Source organism: Galendromus occidentalis, unplaced genomic scaffold, assembly GCF_000255335.2.
Source record: "Galendromus occidentalis unplaced genomic scaffold, Mocc_1.1 scf7180000076574, whole genome shotgun sequence".
NCBI classification, from domain to species: Eukaryota; Metazoa; Arthropoda; class Arachnida; order Mesostigmata; family Phytoseiidae; genus Galendromus; species Galendromus occidentalis.
In genome coordinates this window covers 598,919-615,207 of record NW_003804563.1, presented here as the reverse complement: position 1 = coordinate 615,207, position 16,289 = coordinate 598,919, and the positions used below count along the sequence as shown (strand labels likewise).

Below are 16,289 nucleotides of genomic sequence, written 5' to 3'. Positions count from 1 at the left end.
GGAACAACGAACGACTTCAGTGAAAAAACCGAAGAATTATCGTGTTCGATAAGTCGATTACGAGATGCGCACTGCCTCGGATTCTCACGGACCCGGCAAAGAATGATGCTGATTCCGATTGTCATGTCAGTCTCTCCGAAGATGAAGCAATTTCTGAAAAGTCTGTCCAACGGAGGGCCGGCGCCGAATACACATGAAACGTATCGATCAATCCGTCTATTTATCCATTTATCTGTAACCTCATCTATCTACCCAATCGTTCTTCGGTGCGAGAGATCGAGAGATCTTCCCGTTCGGACAGCGGGAATCGAATTCGATAGGTAGATCGACAGACAGACAGACGGCCGGAGAGATAGATCGAATGAGTGAGTCAACGAGCGAGCGGAAAAGGAACGAACGACGTTCAATGACGATGATGAGAAGGGATGCGAGGTGTGTTTTTTCTTCTCGTTTTCGTAAGTTTTAAATTGAGATATAGCAGACAGAAGAAAGGGAGAAAGAAGCACTGCTGCTGCTAACGAATTCGATTTGTTCTACGTGTTGATGTCGTCGTTGTTGGATGCCAGTGTAGGTCCGCCCGTCTGACTGGCTGCCTGGCACAAAAAAGAAAAATGAGTGATTCCTCATCATGACACCATGTTGAAGGAATCGCGAACAGCATCCAGCCATTTTTCTCGGCTTGACTTTTTGCGAGGGAAGTCGACGGCATCATCGATGCTTCGGATGACGCTCCGCGATGTGTACCTGTGTGTGTTTTTCATATTGAGTTGCGAGCGCTGTTGGTGATTTTATCTTTTTTCTTCGTCTCTGCATTGAGACATCTCGGGGAGCGCTCGCTCCCTGCTCGGCGCTCAGACGTCTGTATCGGCTTCGGGGCTCTGTTTCTTCATTTTTTGTCGAATATGTTTGTCATTTTTCTACCTAGTGTTTCTCTGATTCCTTTGAAGATGACTCTCGGTGCGGCGCTTCCCTACTCTGCTTTCCGAATCGGAGGCTCGTCGATTGATTCTATCGTTTCCAATAGCGTGTAATGTGTGTACTTTGGAAGCTGCGCGAGGATTAGAGTTCGGGAAATTTTTTTCTTCTTCGGTTCGGTTTTCTTCTCAATGCTCCCATTGAATCCTCGGACTCAGTCGACGGCCTACCGAGCAAAGTCGGACCAGTACCTTGTTGCCGAGTCGTGGCGACTCCCGTCGGAGCCTCACAGTCCGTCTCTCCCGGATCGTTTCGCTCGGATTCCCGTCAATGGATGAATGTATATATTTCGGCTGAAATGCTCAGATTATTAATCGAAGGGCTCACCCATCGCGTAAAACGTTCGCTTCGGATCTCGGATTCTGAAGCAGCTGCCAGCGATTTTTCTCTCTTCGAATACATCTGCCACTTCTGATTCCTCCCAACCACAGAAGATGCGTACACTGCTGAAAGCTGACCGTTACGCAATAGATCTTTAGAGTCATAGCGAGACATCAGTCGTATACGGCCTGTAGTAAGCTCCCGTAGTTCTCCCTTCGCGAATTTTCCTAAATTCAACGTAGCGATCTCGATCGCCTAAAGTGAGACTCACCTTTCCCGGGTGAATTCTCCCTCGAGAGTTCCGTTGACCGCGAGCCTGAACCTTGAGAGACGAGATATGTACCTATTCACAATAGGGTTTACATGCTTACCGCAACGCGCTCTACCTCTCTTCACCACGTGTTTTGTGTAGGTTGATGGCCGGTTTTCTTCCAGCGCAACACCACCGTTAGCATCGCCATCCTCTGCGACGCGCATCGGCTTCGGGCTAAAATCGTTGAAGCAAGCCGAAGCTCGTCCGGGTTCGAGGCCAATAAGAGTCTTTCGGCGTTGACAGATTTGTATCTGCGAGTACCGGCCCTACTCAGCGACGGCGTGAATGATATTTCGATTCGCGAATGCACCCGCTCAGTGGGAGTCATCTTTCGAGCAACGCAATATTGCCATTCTATTTCGAGTCCGGAACAGGTCGCCCTGGTTTTCATTGAGACACCTCTGCTGGTGGGAGCGACTTCCTCGTCATCATCCCCATCTCGATATCACCGGTATGATCGTCCCTATCCCATGTCGACGTTCATTCCCCGGAGAAAGATCCGAAAAAGTGTAAACATCGCAAGCGTGAAAAGGGCGACCGAGTAGTGGTGGGGTTGTTCTCCGTCAAGAAGTCCGATATGCGCCGTAAGCATAAGGAACATTGACCCTTTGAATAGTTGTCTTTGGCTATTGGTCGCACGCGTATTTTTTTACTTTTCTCTAGTCGAGTTGCTCCGCTCCAGTCGTTTCGTCTGCAGTCGATTGTCGGTGATGAAAAAATTAAAATGGAGTAAAGTGCCGCGCTAAAACGAAGACAGCCGAAAGCAGCAGCCATGAGAGTACAATGAGGAGCGAAGCAAAAGCATTTATTATTCCATTCTCTCATCTATTCTTCGTCCATCCATCAGTCCTTCCATCTATTCAAGAATGCATCTATCTGTCCATTTGCCGTGCGTTCGTTCGTTCATCGAACGCTGACGAGCGAGACTTTCAATTGGACTTCTTGTGGGATCGGACACAACGCGTTGAGGCGTTTTAATGAGAGCAGCAATTACAGATTTGTGCTGTGGCATTGATTTGCATCTGAATGCCTCTGTTCGTAAGTTTGACTGTTGCTCGTAGAGATTTTTTTTCTATTGGCAGTATGTGGACCGCCGGCTGCCGGCGACCAGTGGCCGGCGTTGGAACGGACGATCAGGTTGGCCAGCAAACGAATCGCTCCACTAGCCACGATAAAGGGATCAGACTTCCCTTTGTTACGTTTCATTGGCGGCTGCAGACAACAACAACGTCAAATGAACGTTCGTTGAGCGTTCGAACTGCCGAAACGCTACCTCCACGGCGGCCGGCGTCGAAGAAGAACACTGGCCTGACGTCGATTGTCGTTTGACGTCGATCTTTGAATTTATAATAATATTCCGCTCATTGAACTTTGGCTACCGTCCGCGGCTACCTCGCAACAGAAAATGCCAGCTCATTGATTAAAGCCCTTGCGGTGCGACACCGCTAAGACATCCGCTTTGCAGATGTTACGAAGTGAAGAGATTTTTTCTCTACAGCCGCCGCTACACTTGAGCTGGCTACCACTTTGTCCGCTGTGTTTTTCAGCTTTTCCTCGGTTCACACGCGGTTCCGCCGATCGATGCAGCCGAGTATCACACAAAAAGTTCCTATATCAGCTGCAGTAAGCCGTCAGGAATCAATGGCATTGAACAATCGAAATCAATCGAAGCGAGCCTTCACATTTCAATGCACCTCACGGTGGCGGATTCCCCGATCGTACGAGAGAATCCTCGAGCGTGCAGCTCAAGTCTGCGGTGTGGAGAAGATTGAGAACACGTGACTGCCAAGCCTAACGCATGCGGATCGCCGTCGAGATGTCGTTTCTGACATCGGGAAATTCTCGTCCGCCTATAAATTTGGGGTATCGATTATTATCATCGATTAATAACCTCGACCGAACTCCCCGGTGCGCGGCTTGAAATCTACCGACGACGCAGGTAAGGAGGAGAGAGACCGAGTCACTGACGTCAACTCTCGACTCAGACTTGCGCTGTTTACCCTTCTGAATCATTTGCCATCCGGGCGAGCCTTTCGAACGGGTATTTCATTCATCGTCGGGGCCGATGCGAATTCCCGTGAATATTGTCACTGTGGGAGGACGGTTCGTTAGGCCATCGCACCGTTTGTGTGTGTCTCCTCTGGTAAGCGTGAGTGTCTTTTACTCTGACGGGGGACGAGAGTCTCGTTCCGAAAGGTAGACCTTCTCTTCGCCCGGAAAGGAGGCCTGCCTGTTTTCCCGGCTGGCTGGTGGCTGACTTACTCACTGACTGAGTTTGTTTCTATCTATCCATCTAGCGGCGCAGCCGTCTACACAGCAAACACGCCGAAGATTAATAACATTTCTCCAAGCACAGTGTCACAGCTCGTTGTACACACAAAACCTCACGGCTCGTAGACTGTCACGAATTCTACCTTGTTCCACATAGCCCCGCTGGCTGAGCGCAGAAAGATGACGGAAGTCTCCCAATGATCCATAAGCTGTTCTGATTCGACGGTGGGGAACTATATTCGATATCCGAAACTTTTCTACAGTCGAGAGAATTTTTCCAAAGGATAGAACCGAATATCGGCCGGGCGAAGGGTTCAGAGTCCTCAGGATCGAGCTCGGAACCGACTCCGCACCGATATTGTTGTTCGGGGTTCAGTGGGGAGCTTGATTCACCTAATACGGCCGCCCCGCAACGCCATGGCTAGGTAGGCCAAAAAAGGTATTGTGTCGAGCAGATCATAAGTCCGAACGATTCGCCCGCCTTCGCTGTGGTGGTCCTGCGCATCCGAAACTCGATAGATACGACCGCCGCCGCGGCTGCCGCCACCACCACCACCATAGCAGCGACCGCTGTTGCTACCTGTCCCGAGCTACAGAGTGTTGCTTTGAGAGCACACATAATGTTATTTCTCGAACGTTGAGCTGTCTTCCGCCGCAGTCGGCTCTCATTCAACCAGGTTCGCGGGTCCTTCACCTCGAGACCTCCGGTGACACCCGCCGTGTTCTAACCTTCTCGAGCTCCTCAATCAGTGCGTAAGGAGGCGTCAAGTAGGTAGGTATAGCGGGAGCTCTTCTCGGATGAAAAGACAAGAAGAATGGCGGAGCTTTCCGGATTCCGGCCATCCCTCCGCCCCGGTAGGGGTAACGAGAGTATTGTGGTGGTTGGTCTGTATGTACCCATTGTAGAGGCACGGAAGAGCAGAGATTTAGAATGAATCAGTCTAAATCTCGTTGCCTACGGGGAAAGCACTCGGGCCGACAGTGAGCAGCTTCCAGACAGTCAGGCGAGCCGGTCGGCGGGCGGACGGGCGGGCGGTCGTTCGGATGGCGGGCCTATTTGCCGACAGGCAGATCGGCCGCCCGTCCGAGCGGGTGAGCGCGCGATTGGCCGGCCAGCAGTTTGGTTGGTCACATTCAGATCCAGCGGAGAGAAAAAGAAGAAGCATCGAAGGCGGGAGAGATCTAAATATAAAGTGATTTAAGAGGTGTGATATGGCGCCTCCTCTGTGTCGGCCGTCGTCGTCAACGAGAGAAAAAGACGGACTGGCGAAGCGAGGCAAGCTACCTACTACCTACCTTAGAAGAGAGGCCAACCACTCAGGACCTTGTTTTGAGGATATAGAATCTGGCCGCATTCGAGATCGCTTCATTCGGGACATTCATCAGATATGAGTCATTGCGATCAGGCGGTCGACGAGCTCGAACTTGAGCTAAATCTGGCCGCGAGAGAGGAAGCCTTCTCGCGGGGTGGGATTTCCTTTCTTGGCTCATCCGGAGAGCTTCCTCTGGCGTTACGTGAAGCCGTCGTTAAGGGACTCTATAGCTACCCCGGACCCCTCGAGGACGTTCAACAGAGAACCGATGTAATTTTTCTCGAAAAAACAGCGTCCTCCTGCCATTAATTTGACTCTGACCATTGAGTTCGGCGTACGAGGAGCCTTCCAGCGCTTCTTTCCGTTCAGAAGGAATGCTGCAGCGAGGCTCCTTCTCTCCGGGACAGCAGAGATGTTCTGAATGAAGTCGAGCCCCGAGAGAGAAAACGATGAATGTGCATTTCGGAGTCTTTAATAAAACTATCTCGTCTGCTTTCGCCTGGCGTGTTTGAACGAACGTGCGGCAGCCCGAGGATGCCATTGACTTGGAGTCCGATGTATTTGTTGCGGTTCCTTGTTAACATCGAGCTCGCATCAAAGGATAGCTGTATTGCTGACGCGCTAATGAGCGCCTTCCGCATCTTCTCTCTCCTGCTCCTCGTCCATCCGGTTTAGCAACGTGGTCACAGGAGCGCGGGGTTTTCGTGGAGGCATCCCCTCCCGTCTGGAGGATCCGGCTCCCCATGCGATTTGAGTCTGCTCTAAATCTTTTGTGAAGTTGGCTCGTGATGTGAGACACTCATAGCCTTAACTCGATCACGTAGTTGCACGGCGTGACGCGAATCGCTCTGGACTCCAGGCGATCAATCCGGCCCCGAATGGGATGGAATAATGTTTCTCAGCTTCTCATCGGAGCTATCAATCTCATCGCGCGTCGAGACAAAGCGGAGACTTACCGGGAAATCCTGGCCCGGATATGTGGATTCAGCTCGAAGATCGTTCGAAATCAGCGCCTCCCGATTGAGCAATTCCTTCTCACCGTCAGTTGCTCGCAGTTTTAACTGAGTCTGGCAGGGCCGTGCGGGATACGGGAAACGAATCTCTCGGACGACTATTCCGTATCATATAAAAAGACGCAGATGCGAAGGGTCTCGAGAGACGTTTGAGGTCACTGAGCGTTTTCGGCAGTGTCCTCGAGAGACGTCGGAGTGAAGATACAATCCGGACGACGCTGCGCAGACATCGTCGAGCTTCGTTTGTTCTGCGCTAGTTCTGACCTGAACCGAAGCTGAAAAGTCGTATGGGGTTACGCTAAGCCACAACAATCTTCTACATGAAGAAGCAGGCACTACGAAGAATAGAAGTAACCGAGAGTTCATGAGGGCAATAAAGTAAAGACTCGTCTATTCCGTTCGCTGGTTGTAGTCTGTCAATATCTCTCTCGCGTTCGGTTTGTCTGATTGAATTTCGCTGCCGATTGAAACGACTCGGAAGGTCACGAAAGTCAATGTGACCGTAAAAGCTTTTTGATGGGATTGACGTTCGGTTTGGGTTCATCTGGCTGACTCAGTTCATAGCGCTGTTGATGCGTAGGCCAGAGTGATCAGGGAGCTCTGGCACGGATTATATTTTCCAGAGATTTTATGGTCGATGCTCGCCGAATATCGAGTTGACTGACTCCGGGAGTTTTCCTCCCGCCAACGTGCCCACGTGCTGCCCGAGTCGAGGATTATCGCCCCGGCGGTCACTTGAATCATTATTTCGAAAAAGCTCGGGATCCTCCATTGAACTCATCGAGTCTTCCACGGACCTTGCTATCGTACATAGATATATGCAGCCAAAAATGTTGGGCATGCTGATCATCAGCGGCATTGGGTTTTCGGGGCGATTCGGGGCCATTCAGAGGTCTCACGACACGATGCTCGAGTAACTACATCGAACGTTCAGTCGAGCACCGACTCCGTCGATCGTCAATCGGCTTGTAACTTGGGTGGTTCGATGTATTCCTCGCTCTCAATGATAGTAGCAGCTGAGTCATTTTTTGAGGCATTTTTTCTTCGCTGAATGCTCCGATGAATGAACTTGGCTTTGAATGAATGAATGAACGAGCCTCGTCAGACGTAGAAGTCGCTCTGGTCGTTATAGTACTCCTCAAAGTAGTGGCGGTGGTGTTGCTCCCACTATTCGGACCTCGATGGATGGCTAGCTGGTTGTGAAAGTGTCTCTGGTTTGCTCTTGGGCTCCCCCTCTCTCTCCCTGGGTCGCTTAGGCTCTCGCTCGAAGTTCCGATCACAGCGTGCTGACGATGCGTAACTTATTCTTCGTTGTCCACGCTGTCGGTGTTGTGGGTCTGTCTCCTTCTGCTCACTCAGAAGACAGGCTTCGTAATGCTTGTTGAAGAGGATAAAAACGGAAAGAAGAGCCTGCCTTGCTGCTGTGGCCGATATCTCATCTCCATTGAGACTTCACGATGGCTTCGTCATTCTCGATAGATTCGCTTTCCTGTCCGTTCTTTTGTCGGTCCATTCGCTCCCCAGTCAGTCAGCTCGATCGTCTGACTGCTCGACCGCCTGCCTGCCTGCCTGCTTGCCTGCAGGTCGATCCATCCATCGATCCGTGCGAATATTTTCCCGCGACGGAAATCGGAGTCCACCGCGACAATAGAACCGCCCTGGACGACCGACCGATCCGAAGCTGACACGCACCAAATACGAGATCGCTCCACCGGTCGGGCGTTCTGGTTCTCAAGGAACCAGTAGATCCCTCCGTGATGGGATACCCAGAGCTCCGTTATTGAATTTGTCGACTCCCTGCTCCGGAAGGAACTATCACGAAGAACTACGTATTTGCTCGTCAGCGAAGTCGTAGTCAAACATGCGTTCGTCAACTTGGTACGTTTGTTGAGCTCGGAGTCGAACGCGCCGCGAGTCCAAGGAGCCACTCCGAGAAGAAGAGTCAGGGAAAGACGAGTGTGAGGGAGAATCGCGAGGAGGACAAACGATTGTTGCTGCGTCGTCTTTCACTTCTTTCCTGGAGCCTCCATCTCTCCCACTGTTATGTTCTTGCAACCCCCTCATCTTATCCCCTCGCATCCTCCCCTTCCACCATGTCTCTCGGTGGCGCGCGCTCGTGCGCTAGCGCCCGGCGTAAACTAGTTATAACCATCTCGAGGCTCTTTTCGGGCAAAGTTTGCTCGCCAACCGGCAGTGAAATTGAGAGTGCACGAACGACGAGTTGCACGAGAACAAACATTTTCACAAACAGAGCAAATGTCGCCGGCTTGTTTTTGGAGGGAATCCTCCGACTGCGAGAGCGCACGCTCGCTCGCCTTCCCGCGCTCGGGCAGCCGTCGTCGTTGAACCCGCGTGCTCCCGCTTTATCTCTCGCTAATTTTCTCTATAACTGCCTCGAGTTACAAACTGAACTAGCTCCGAAACCCTGAAGGTGGACAGGGGAGGGGTTTAGACCGAGCCAGCCGGCCGGCCGGCCGGCTGGGGAGGAGGCGGGCGGCGGAAGGGGGGGGGAGAGCTCGGGGTGGTCTTACCAACCGACAGATACAGCGAGAGGGGAGCTCTGAAACTAATTGAATGGTAAACACAGTCGACTGCTACCATTTCGCTGCTACATAGTAGGCTGCAGGAGAGGTGTTGTTGATACAGCATCGGTGAGGAAACGTCGGAGAAGAGCTTCTTCGAGGAGGGAGCGAAAAAGGGGAAACGCTTCTCTAGTCGTTAAAATGTTCCAAGCTCGTGTTGGTCCACGGCATCGATTGCGCAACGGATCCGCGTCCTCTCCCTTCGAATAATTGGCGTACGGGCTCTCGAATAATCCGGGCGGTATCGAGAGGGATCAGAGACACTATTGGGATTCGTGGACAATTTTCATTTTTTCCCACATCACCGACTGTGACTTTTCTCTCTCCTCCGAGATCTCGATGCTCGAGCGTGAGCTCAGAGCTTTCGGTTCTGAAGGTTATACGATGATCTATATATAGATCGAGCCTTATCGATGGATGGGTCTAGGGTGCTCGCTCTCTCGCTCGCTGGCTTGTTACCGGGCCTGACTGGTTGCTGCGTTGTCGGCAGCATTCATGACACATAGCATTAATATCAGACTTATATTACGCCTGCCGCCTGCCTCTAGATTGATGCGCTCCGCTTTTGACAAGCGTCGAGGCGACAGTCGCCCGCTTTGCAGCGCTACCGCCACCCTGGGTCTGACACCTTTCCCAGTCCTGCCGCCTTCGAGGGGAAAGCCCGACAACACCGATCGACCGAGTTTCGACGTTCGAATACGAAAGACAGATGACTGAAAAAAATGTCAACCTGAACTGAGGTTTCCACTCGACCCGGGAACGGATCGTGCTCGAACACTACCTTTCAGTCGCGGCTTTATGTGACACGAACTCTCCGCTCCTGCGAACTCTCCGACAGGATCTTCTTACGGAAGTTCTCCGAGTGCGGGATTGACTGAGCGCCAGACTCTCACCTCTTAATGAGGCAACATTGAGAAAGATCCGCAGTGTTTCTCGATTTCTCTTCCGATGCTCTTAATTCAAACGTCGATTTTTCTAAATTCCAGGCACACCAGTCAATCGGATCCCGATCATGGCGAAGCAAGTTCTGGATCTCTACGAGTTATACCGACTGGTTGTTGCACGGGGAGGTCTTGTCGAAGTGATCAACAAGAAAATCTGGAGGGAAATCACCAAAGGTCTCAATTTGCCGTCGAGCATAACCTCCGCAGCTTTTACGTTGCGCACCCAGTACATGAAATACCTGTACCCGTACGAGTGCTCAAAGGAGAAGTTGAGCGAACCTGAGGAACTACAGGCGGCTATAGACGGCAATCGACGCGAAGGTCGCCGATCGTCGTACAACCACTTCAATGATATGCTTTCTTCGTCACAAGTTCGCTCACCGAACAACCCTCCCTTATCGCTGGTTTCCCACCGAGGTCTCCTGCAGCTGAACGGTGGCTTGAACGGGAGCAACAACAGTTTGAACAACAGCAGCAGCAACAACAACAATAATAACAACAACAGCAACAATAACAACCACAATTTCCTCGGGACGTCATCCGGTGAGTTCATTCATTCATTTTGCCCCAGAGCCGTCGGCGGGACCCAGGTATCTCTCCCCCATTGCGATCGGTCAACTTTCCGAAGAGCTCAACTCTGAGATCCATCTCGGTCAGAACTCGCCCTGTCCATATTCATGAAGCGTTTTGCTCTTTCCCTTTCGCCGCCATAACTGCTCATGAATTGTCTGCTCATCCCGTTCATCCATCGGTTCGCGCACTCGCTCGCGAGTCTCCCCCGCAGTGAGCAGATGAAAATACCTAATCTCACCCCGTGAGTCTGCTCCGGTCATCCACGCGCTCCATGTTTGATGACTCTATCGCTGTACGGGAGGATTTGTTATTTGTCGGTCGGTCGGACTGTCCGTCCGTGCGTCTTTCGATTTCATGGTTGGCTATGCTTTCTGATGTTCGGCTGCTGCTGCTGGCGAGTACCAACCGAAGAGGATTCTTGATGCCAGACCGGCTACGATTGGCTCCCAAGGCAAGCAGATCAACTCGGTCTCACATTTATCATCTGTCGTCCAGACCCCATTGGGCGAACTGCCTGGCTCGCGCAGAGCTACCTTCGCTGCCGCGGACGTTGTTGTTGTCGACGTCGCCGCCGTCGTCTGCCCGAGCATCGAATCTAAAATTACAAACGAAATATGAAAAAAAAAGAATGAGGAGGAGCGGGGAAAAAGAAGGCGAAAACGAAGCATGACCGCTAAGAGCCGCGTTAGACGAGCTCTGCAGGTTTAACTGGGAACGAGAGACAGAGAGAAATCCTTCCTCCTGCTGGGGTTAGTTGAAGACGAGGGCCTCTGAAATTGATTTGTTTGTTAGCATTTACGTCTGTATGTCGTATACGAGTGTTTGTTTGCCTTTTCTCTCCCCCTCTCATCCTCCATACGCCGTGGATTCTAGCTCAATTCGTCTCATCGTTTTGGCGCAGATCGGCTGTTTTGAGCAGATGCGCCAGATACATCTTCACCTCACGAGTGGCTTCGTCTATCCGTCGTCTCCTACGATTGATGAATGACAGAATCAAATCGAGAAACAATGAGAGCATGTTTCACCGCGGAGTGGATAGGCACTCCAATGAGCAACGAGCGGCTAAACCGATTTTTGAAATTGTTGCTCGCTTAGTCGGTGGATTGGTCGGTCGGTCGGTCGGTTGGTTGGTTAATTAGGTGACCTCTCTACTGATCATCAACGCGGCTCCCTAGGCTCCCTCCTAGTCCTGCGGGAGTGAGGTGAGGTGCGATTGTCGCTCGATCCCGGAGCCGAATGCTCATCGACGCATCGGATAGCGACGAGTGAGGTTGCTCAAAAACTGTCAAACCACAAATAGTCCACGTAATCGTAATAACGTCCGGCGGGCTCTTCGACCGGTGAAGGCACCAATGTCTTGTTCTTGCGGGACGCACCAGGTGGCATAGGCGCATTCGGGAGATCGGTTTCAGGGAGTGGTCATCACTGCCGTCCGCTCACTGAAATGAAAGCCTACGAGCCATTCAGTCCGTCCGTCTGTCAATCCTGTCGACCATCCGCCGGCTCCTAAGATGCTGAGCCCTCTGTTCGGCCTGCTGGATGCGGAAATCGCGGCCACATGTACGGTGCGAACGAACCCCACCGTTTGTGGTTTTTATGTCCAATGCGCTTCTAGGATCGTTATCCGACGGAGCTTCTCGACGAGCTCCCGGACCGGAAGTACCTACCACACGTTAGTGACTCTTCAGGATGGAATCCTTCGGTGGGACTCAGAGAATCGTCGGGAGTCGTCATTGACAATCTTGAGTGAAATCGAGACGTTCTACGGAGAGCTCTGAGGAGCCTGGCGAGGATATCGACCCCACAAGCGATCCCGGCGGTCTGCTGGGACGGGCAGGGACGGTGACGCGCAGAGATGATGGGTTTGAAGCTCTCGGTGGGGTGGATTCATTCTCCGGAAAGTAAGGCAGAAACCGTCTCAGTCGGCTCCGATCGGATGTCTGTTTCGATGTTTGGCTCGGGGGAACGGGGATATCGATGGAGGCAGGGAAACTTGATATCAATCCGAAAAAGTCCAGCCAGCAGATCGCTCTGCGCGACTTGGAGCTTCGTCATTGGAAGAGAATAAAAACGGTGAACCAACAACGACGACGAAAAACGGGCGCAAAGAGCGTCGAATGCATAAATTATGGTCGAAAAAGAAAACAATGGAGGTCTTATTCAGCACAAGGAGTGAAAGATGTTGAGATGCCCGCTAGAGCCAGAAATGGCTTGGAATAGAATCTGGCAAACAACGGATCAAACGAACACGTTCGTTTCATTCCCTCTCCGTCGTATTTTCTCAACATTTTTCTTCTATTTTCTGAATCTCCCTGGGTATGGCGATTCCGAATGAAGACTTCAATTATTGCGATGCCGCAGGCGAACCGAACAAGTCGTTCACTTCACGCCGTAGAACTGGATGCTCGAAATTTCGCCGATGCTCTTCCCTTCTGAGGGCAGGGACGATAAAAATTGATTTTCCGGATGATGATGTAGATGATGAGCCGCTCGACGCGATGGACGTTCGTGTTATCGCTAGTCCTCAGCCACTCTTTAATTGATTGAGCCGGTCGAGGCGGAGAGGTGAAGGGAGAACACGCTGCAAAAAAATTGCTTTTCCTTCCGAGGGAGCGCGTTCGGTGAAGACATCACCAGTGAGCCGTAATCACCCGAATCATTGCCGTGCCTTCCTGATGGTTGAAGCTATCCGTCAATTCATCAACTCTTTTCTGCAATGTTTCGCCAATGCGTGAGAACACTCGCTTTCCAGAAGCCATGAACGTCGCTTAAAGATCGGAACCCGGACCGCGGCGGGGCGGGGAGGAGGCACGGGGAGACAGATCGCTAATTGATTTGATTCCGTTTTTTCCCTAATTGATTAACTCCTATGCGCTCCCTTCTGTGGGTCCAAGCTTCTGTCCCCGAGTTACCCCGAATCCGGGAAGCTTGCGACCGAGAGGGTGATTCCAATGGTTGAAATTGCGTCAATCATGCAGCACGCACCATCCGGTTCATCCGGCCATGGTCGCCTCGAGAGCCCTTCCCGCATTTCGGAACGCGGCAGCACGTCGGGAGGCGTCTCATCTTCGGGCGTTGAGAGATCCTGCCGCTGATGGAGATGAGATAGATCAGCCGCAAAGGAGACGGGAAAAATCCAAGCGGAGAATGAACTAACGCGAAAGGAGCTGTGAGAGAGGAAAGAAAAGTCGAACCGAAAACGATCATGGCAGAACGGAACAAATCTCTCAACCAGCTCGACAAGATGTCTTCATCGACGACAAACGACAGATCTGTGCGCCGAAGAGAACCAGCCCAGCGACGCACGAGTTTTCAATTAAAATCACTCGCTGTAACCTCAGAAGAGGACGAAAAGAACAGAGCAGAAGAACGAATACAGAAACAACAAGACGACGACGGAGAAGGACCGAAGTAGCAAAAAATTAAATCACATGAGATGCGAAGGAAGCTTTTCGTTCGCATCATCATCACTAGCCTGATCGTCTTCATAGTTCCCCCGCTGCGAAAATCAGCAATGAAGAAAACTGAAGACGACGCCGTTGAACAGAATGAAAAGAGAGAAGCAACAGAATACATATAAAACGGATAGACCAGAAAATGAAATTCGAAACAAAAAGAACGTATACAGAGGTTGAGAGATCAAAATTCTAAATTCCTCTTCTTGCTACCGTGTCAGCGGCGATGAAGATGACGATAATCGGTCGAATAGAGGATTTAACGGAGTGTCTCTATCGCCTTCTTGTTTCCCTCCCGTTTTCGTCTCCTTCGGTGGAATTATTCTCTCTGTTCTGTCAAACGGCTCGTTTGGATTCGATTCACGGTTCGTTGTTCATCCTGCTCCGTTTGCCTTTTCGAAGTGAAAAATCGAAGTCATACGCCTGCGACCTCGTCCCTGAGGAAATGGAGCAGCTCCCTCCCGGGTTCGAGTTCATCTCCACACAATCAGACAGGGGTCGGGGTGATGAGACTATCGAACTCTCTGGAATCGTGCTCAATCGTGAAAAAAATATCCTCTGCAAGCTGCAAGAGTCAGATGATGAGGCGTGAAAGTTTGGAGAAGCGTATCCCCCTCCTTCGCGAGCCTTAATAAGATCTGTGAGAATCATGTAGACTCGCTCACGAATATATTCTCCGCCGGACGGAATGGCTTGGTGATTGAATAAGGGGAGGAAAAGAAATCGAAGTAGAAAAAGAGAAGGAGGCGACAGCAAAGGCGATCGGCCAGACAACTCCACGGGGAGCCTATGTTGCTGAATTAATGACGAACTCGCCTCTATTAAAAGTCAGTCAACGAGGGACGAACGAAAACGAGAAGCGTGGACGTGGACGGATGTTGTTTTTCGCTGGTCGCTCAGCAAATCAAACAAATTCTTCAAGTGCTGACTCGCCACAAAGTCTTCCCTCGGACTCCCTTGACTTCGGTCCTCCGAGAGAAATTCGGATGACTCTCATCAGCAGAGATTCAGGGAATTCTTGTCTAAATGAGAGTTCCGTCGGTTGACCAATCGAATGGTGGTGAAATGCTTACCCATCTTCCTCTCTGATTGCGTGACTGACTCTTCGTCCTTGATATTCCAGGCGATGAAGACAATAGCATCGGATCCATAACGCCATTGAACCAAGAGCAAGCCTTGAACCTTGATGTAAAGACAGAGCGGAAATCTCCCCCACTACTTTCGCTCCCTCAATCTCAGCCTCTGCCGTCGTCCTTGAAACGAGGTTTGAATCCTCTGGATCAGCTTAGCCCGCCGGAGCATCCCGCAAATCACTTGAAAAAACTGTGTACCGAAGAACTTCTGAAAAATCATATGAAGATACCGATCATTGGCAAAGGTGAGACCCGCCGAATTTCCCCATCTGTCAAAGCTTCGCGAGTCGCGTATTCGACCGACAATTCTGAATCTTCATCGTCGCTGAATGTTCTCCTCGAAGGCTCCCGCTTGACCCACTCTTTGCCCCTCCGAAATATCCACCAGCCGTCGTATTCGGTCTCACCTTGAACTATTCTTTCCAGATGGACGTCCAGTGGATGCAGGTATCCCAGTGAGCATGGAAATCAACGGTGTGCTCTACCAAGGCATTCTATTCGCCCAACCGAAGCACTGAGAGTACCAGATACTCTCTCCTAGCTAGAATTACATAACTGAAATAGAAGAAGTAAGGATACCGAGGATCACCAAGGATCACCAGCTGGAGGGAAATTTCGGAGGTACCGTATCGATCGAACTCCGAGCCGACAAGCTTTCTCTTCTCGATGGCCTACCGCCTCAGAACTACGGACACGATCGGTTACTGAGCGTCGGCGAAGAGACTACGGATGGATCTCTTCGCTCAGAGTTCATTCTTCGCGGATCGCTCAGCTCTCGAGCGGGTCGATTGGTTTCTCAGCATACGTATGTCACGTAGTATGAGAACGCATCATCGAAATCTAGCCCAATCGAACGGAAGACAACCAGTCTTCATTGATATGGGTTGCTCGGTATCGGCCTTCTCATCTATACTTGGATAGTTTATCGGCACCAACGACAATAATTATTATTAGCAATGGGGACGGTGAGCGCCAGAAGCGCTCTCTGAAACGGCGGTATGATATGGCTGCGTGCGATATCCAAGGAGAGGACTCACCCCAATCGACAATAGCTGATTGTATCTATATATTAATTGCTCCGCTTGTGCAATTGCTTCTGGCTGTATATGTATTCTGCTTTTCGTACTGAGACCGATAGCGACAACGATGAGGGAAAGGAGGCGCGCATGCGGAGCATGGTTGAGGAGCTGATGATGAATTCTTTAGGTACTCACGAGAGGAAATAAGACAGGAGCCGGAATCCGCGACGAAATGATACACATAAATAAATTTATTTATTCTCTAGACTTATGAGAGACGATTCGTTTTTGATTATATCTCGACATCGATGCTCTCCGAATGGCTGTGAGGAAATCCAGATTGTCTGTTTTGTGCGCATTGTCCTTGATGTTTTGTG

At 51.0% G+C, this 16,289-nt stretch overlaps 1 protein-coding gene across 1 annotated transcript in view; it reads left to right on the top strand.

Moving 5' to 3' along the window:
• The window catches only part of LOC100909148 (AT-rich interactive domain-containing protein 3C), a 48,710-nt gene extending 33,242 nt beyond the window's left edge, over nucleotides 1–15,468 (top strand). The window contains exons 6-8 of the mRNA XM_029113349.1: nucleotides 9,775–10,211; nucleotides 14,883–15,138; nucleotides 15,320–15,468. Of these exons, the coding sequence (XP_028969182.1) occupies nucleotides 9,775–10,211; nucleotides 14,883–15,138; nucleotides 15,320–15,411 (785 nt within the window). The 3' untranslated portion in view covers nucleotides 15,412–15,468. The remainder of the gene's footprint in view (nucleotides 1–9,774; nucleotides 10,212–14,882; nucleotides 15,139–15,319) is intronic.
• Nucleotides 15,469–16,289: the final 821 nt, after the last annotated feature.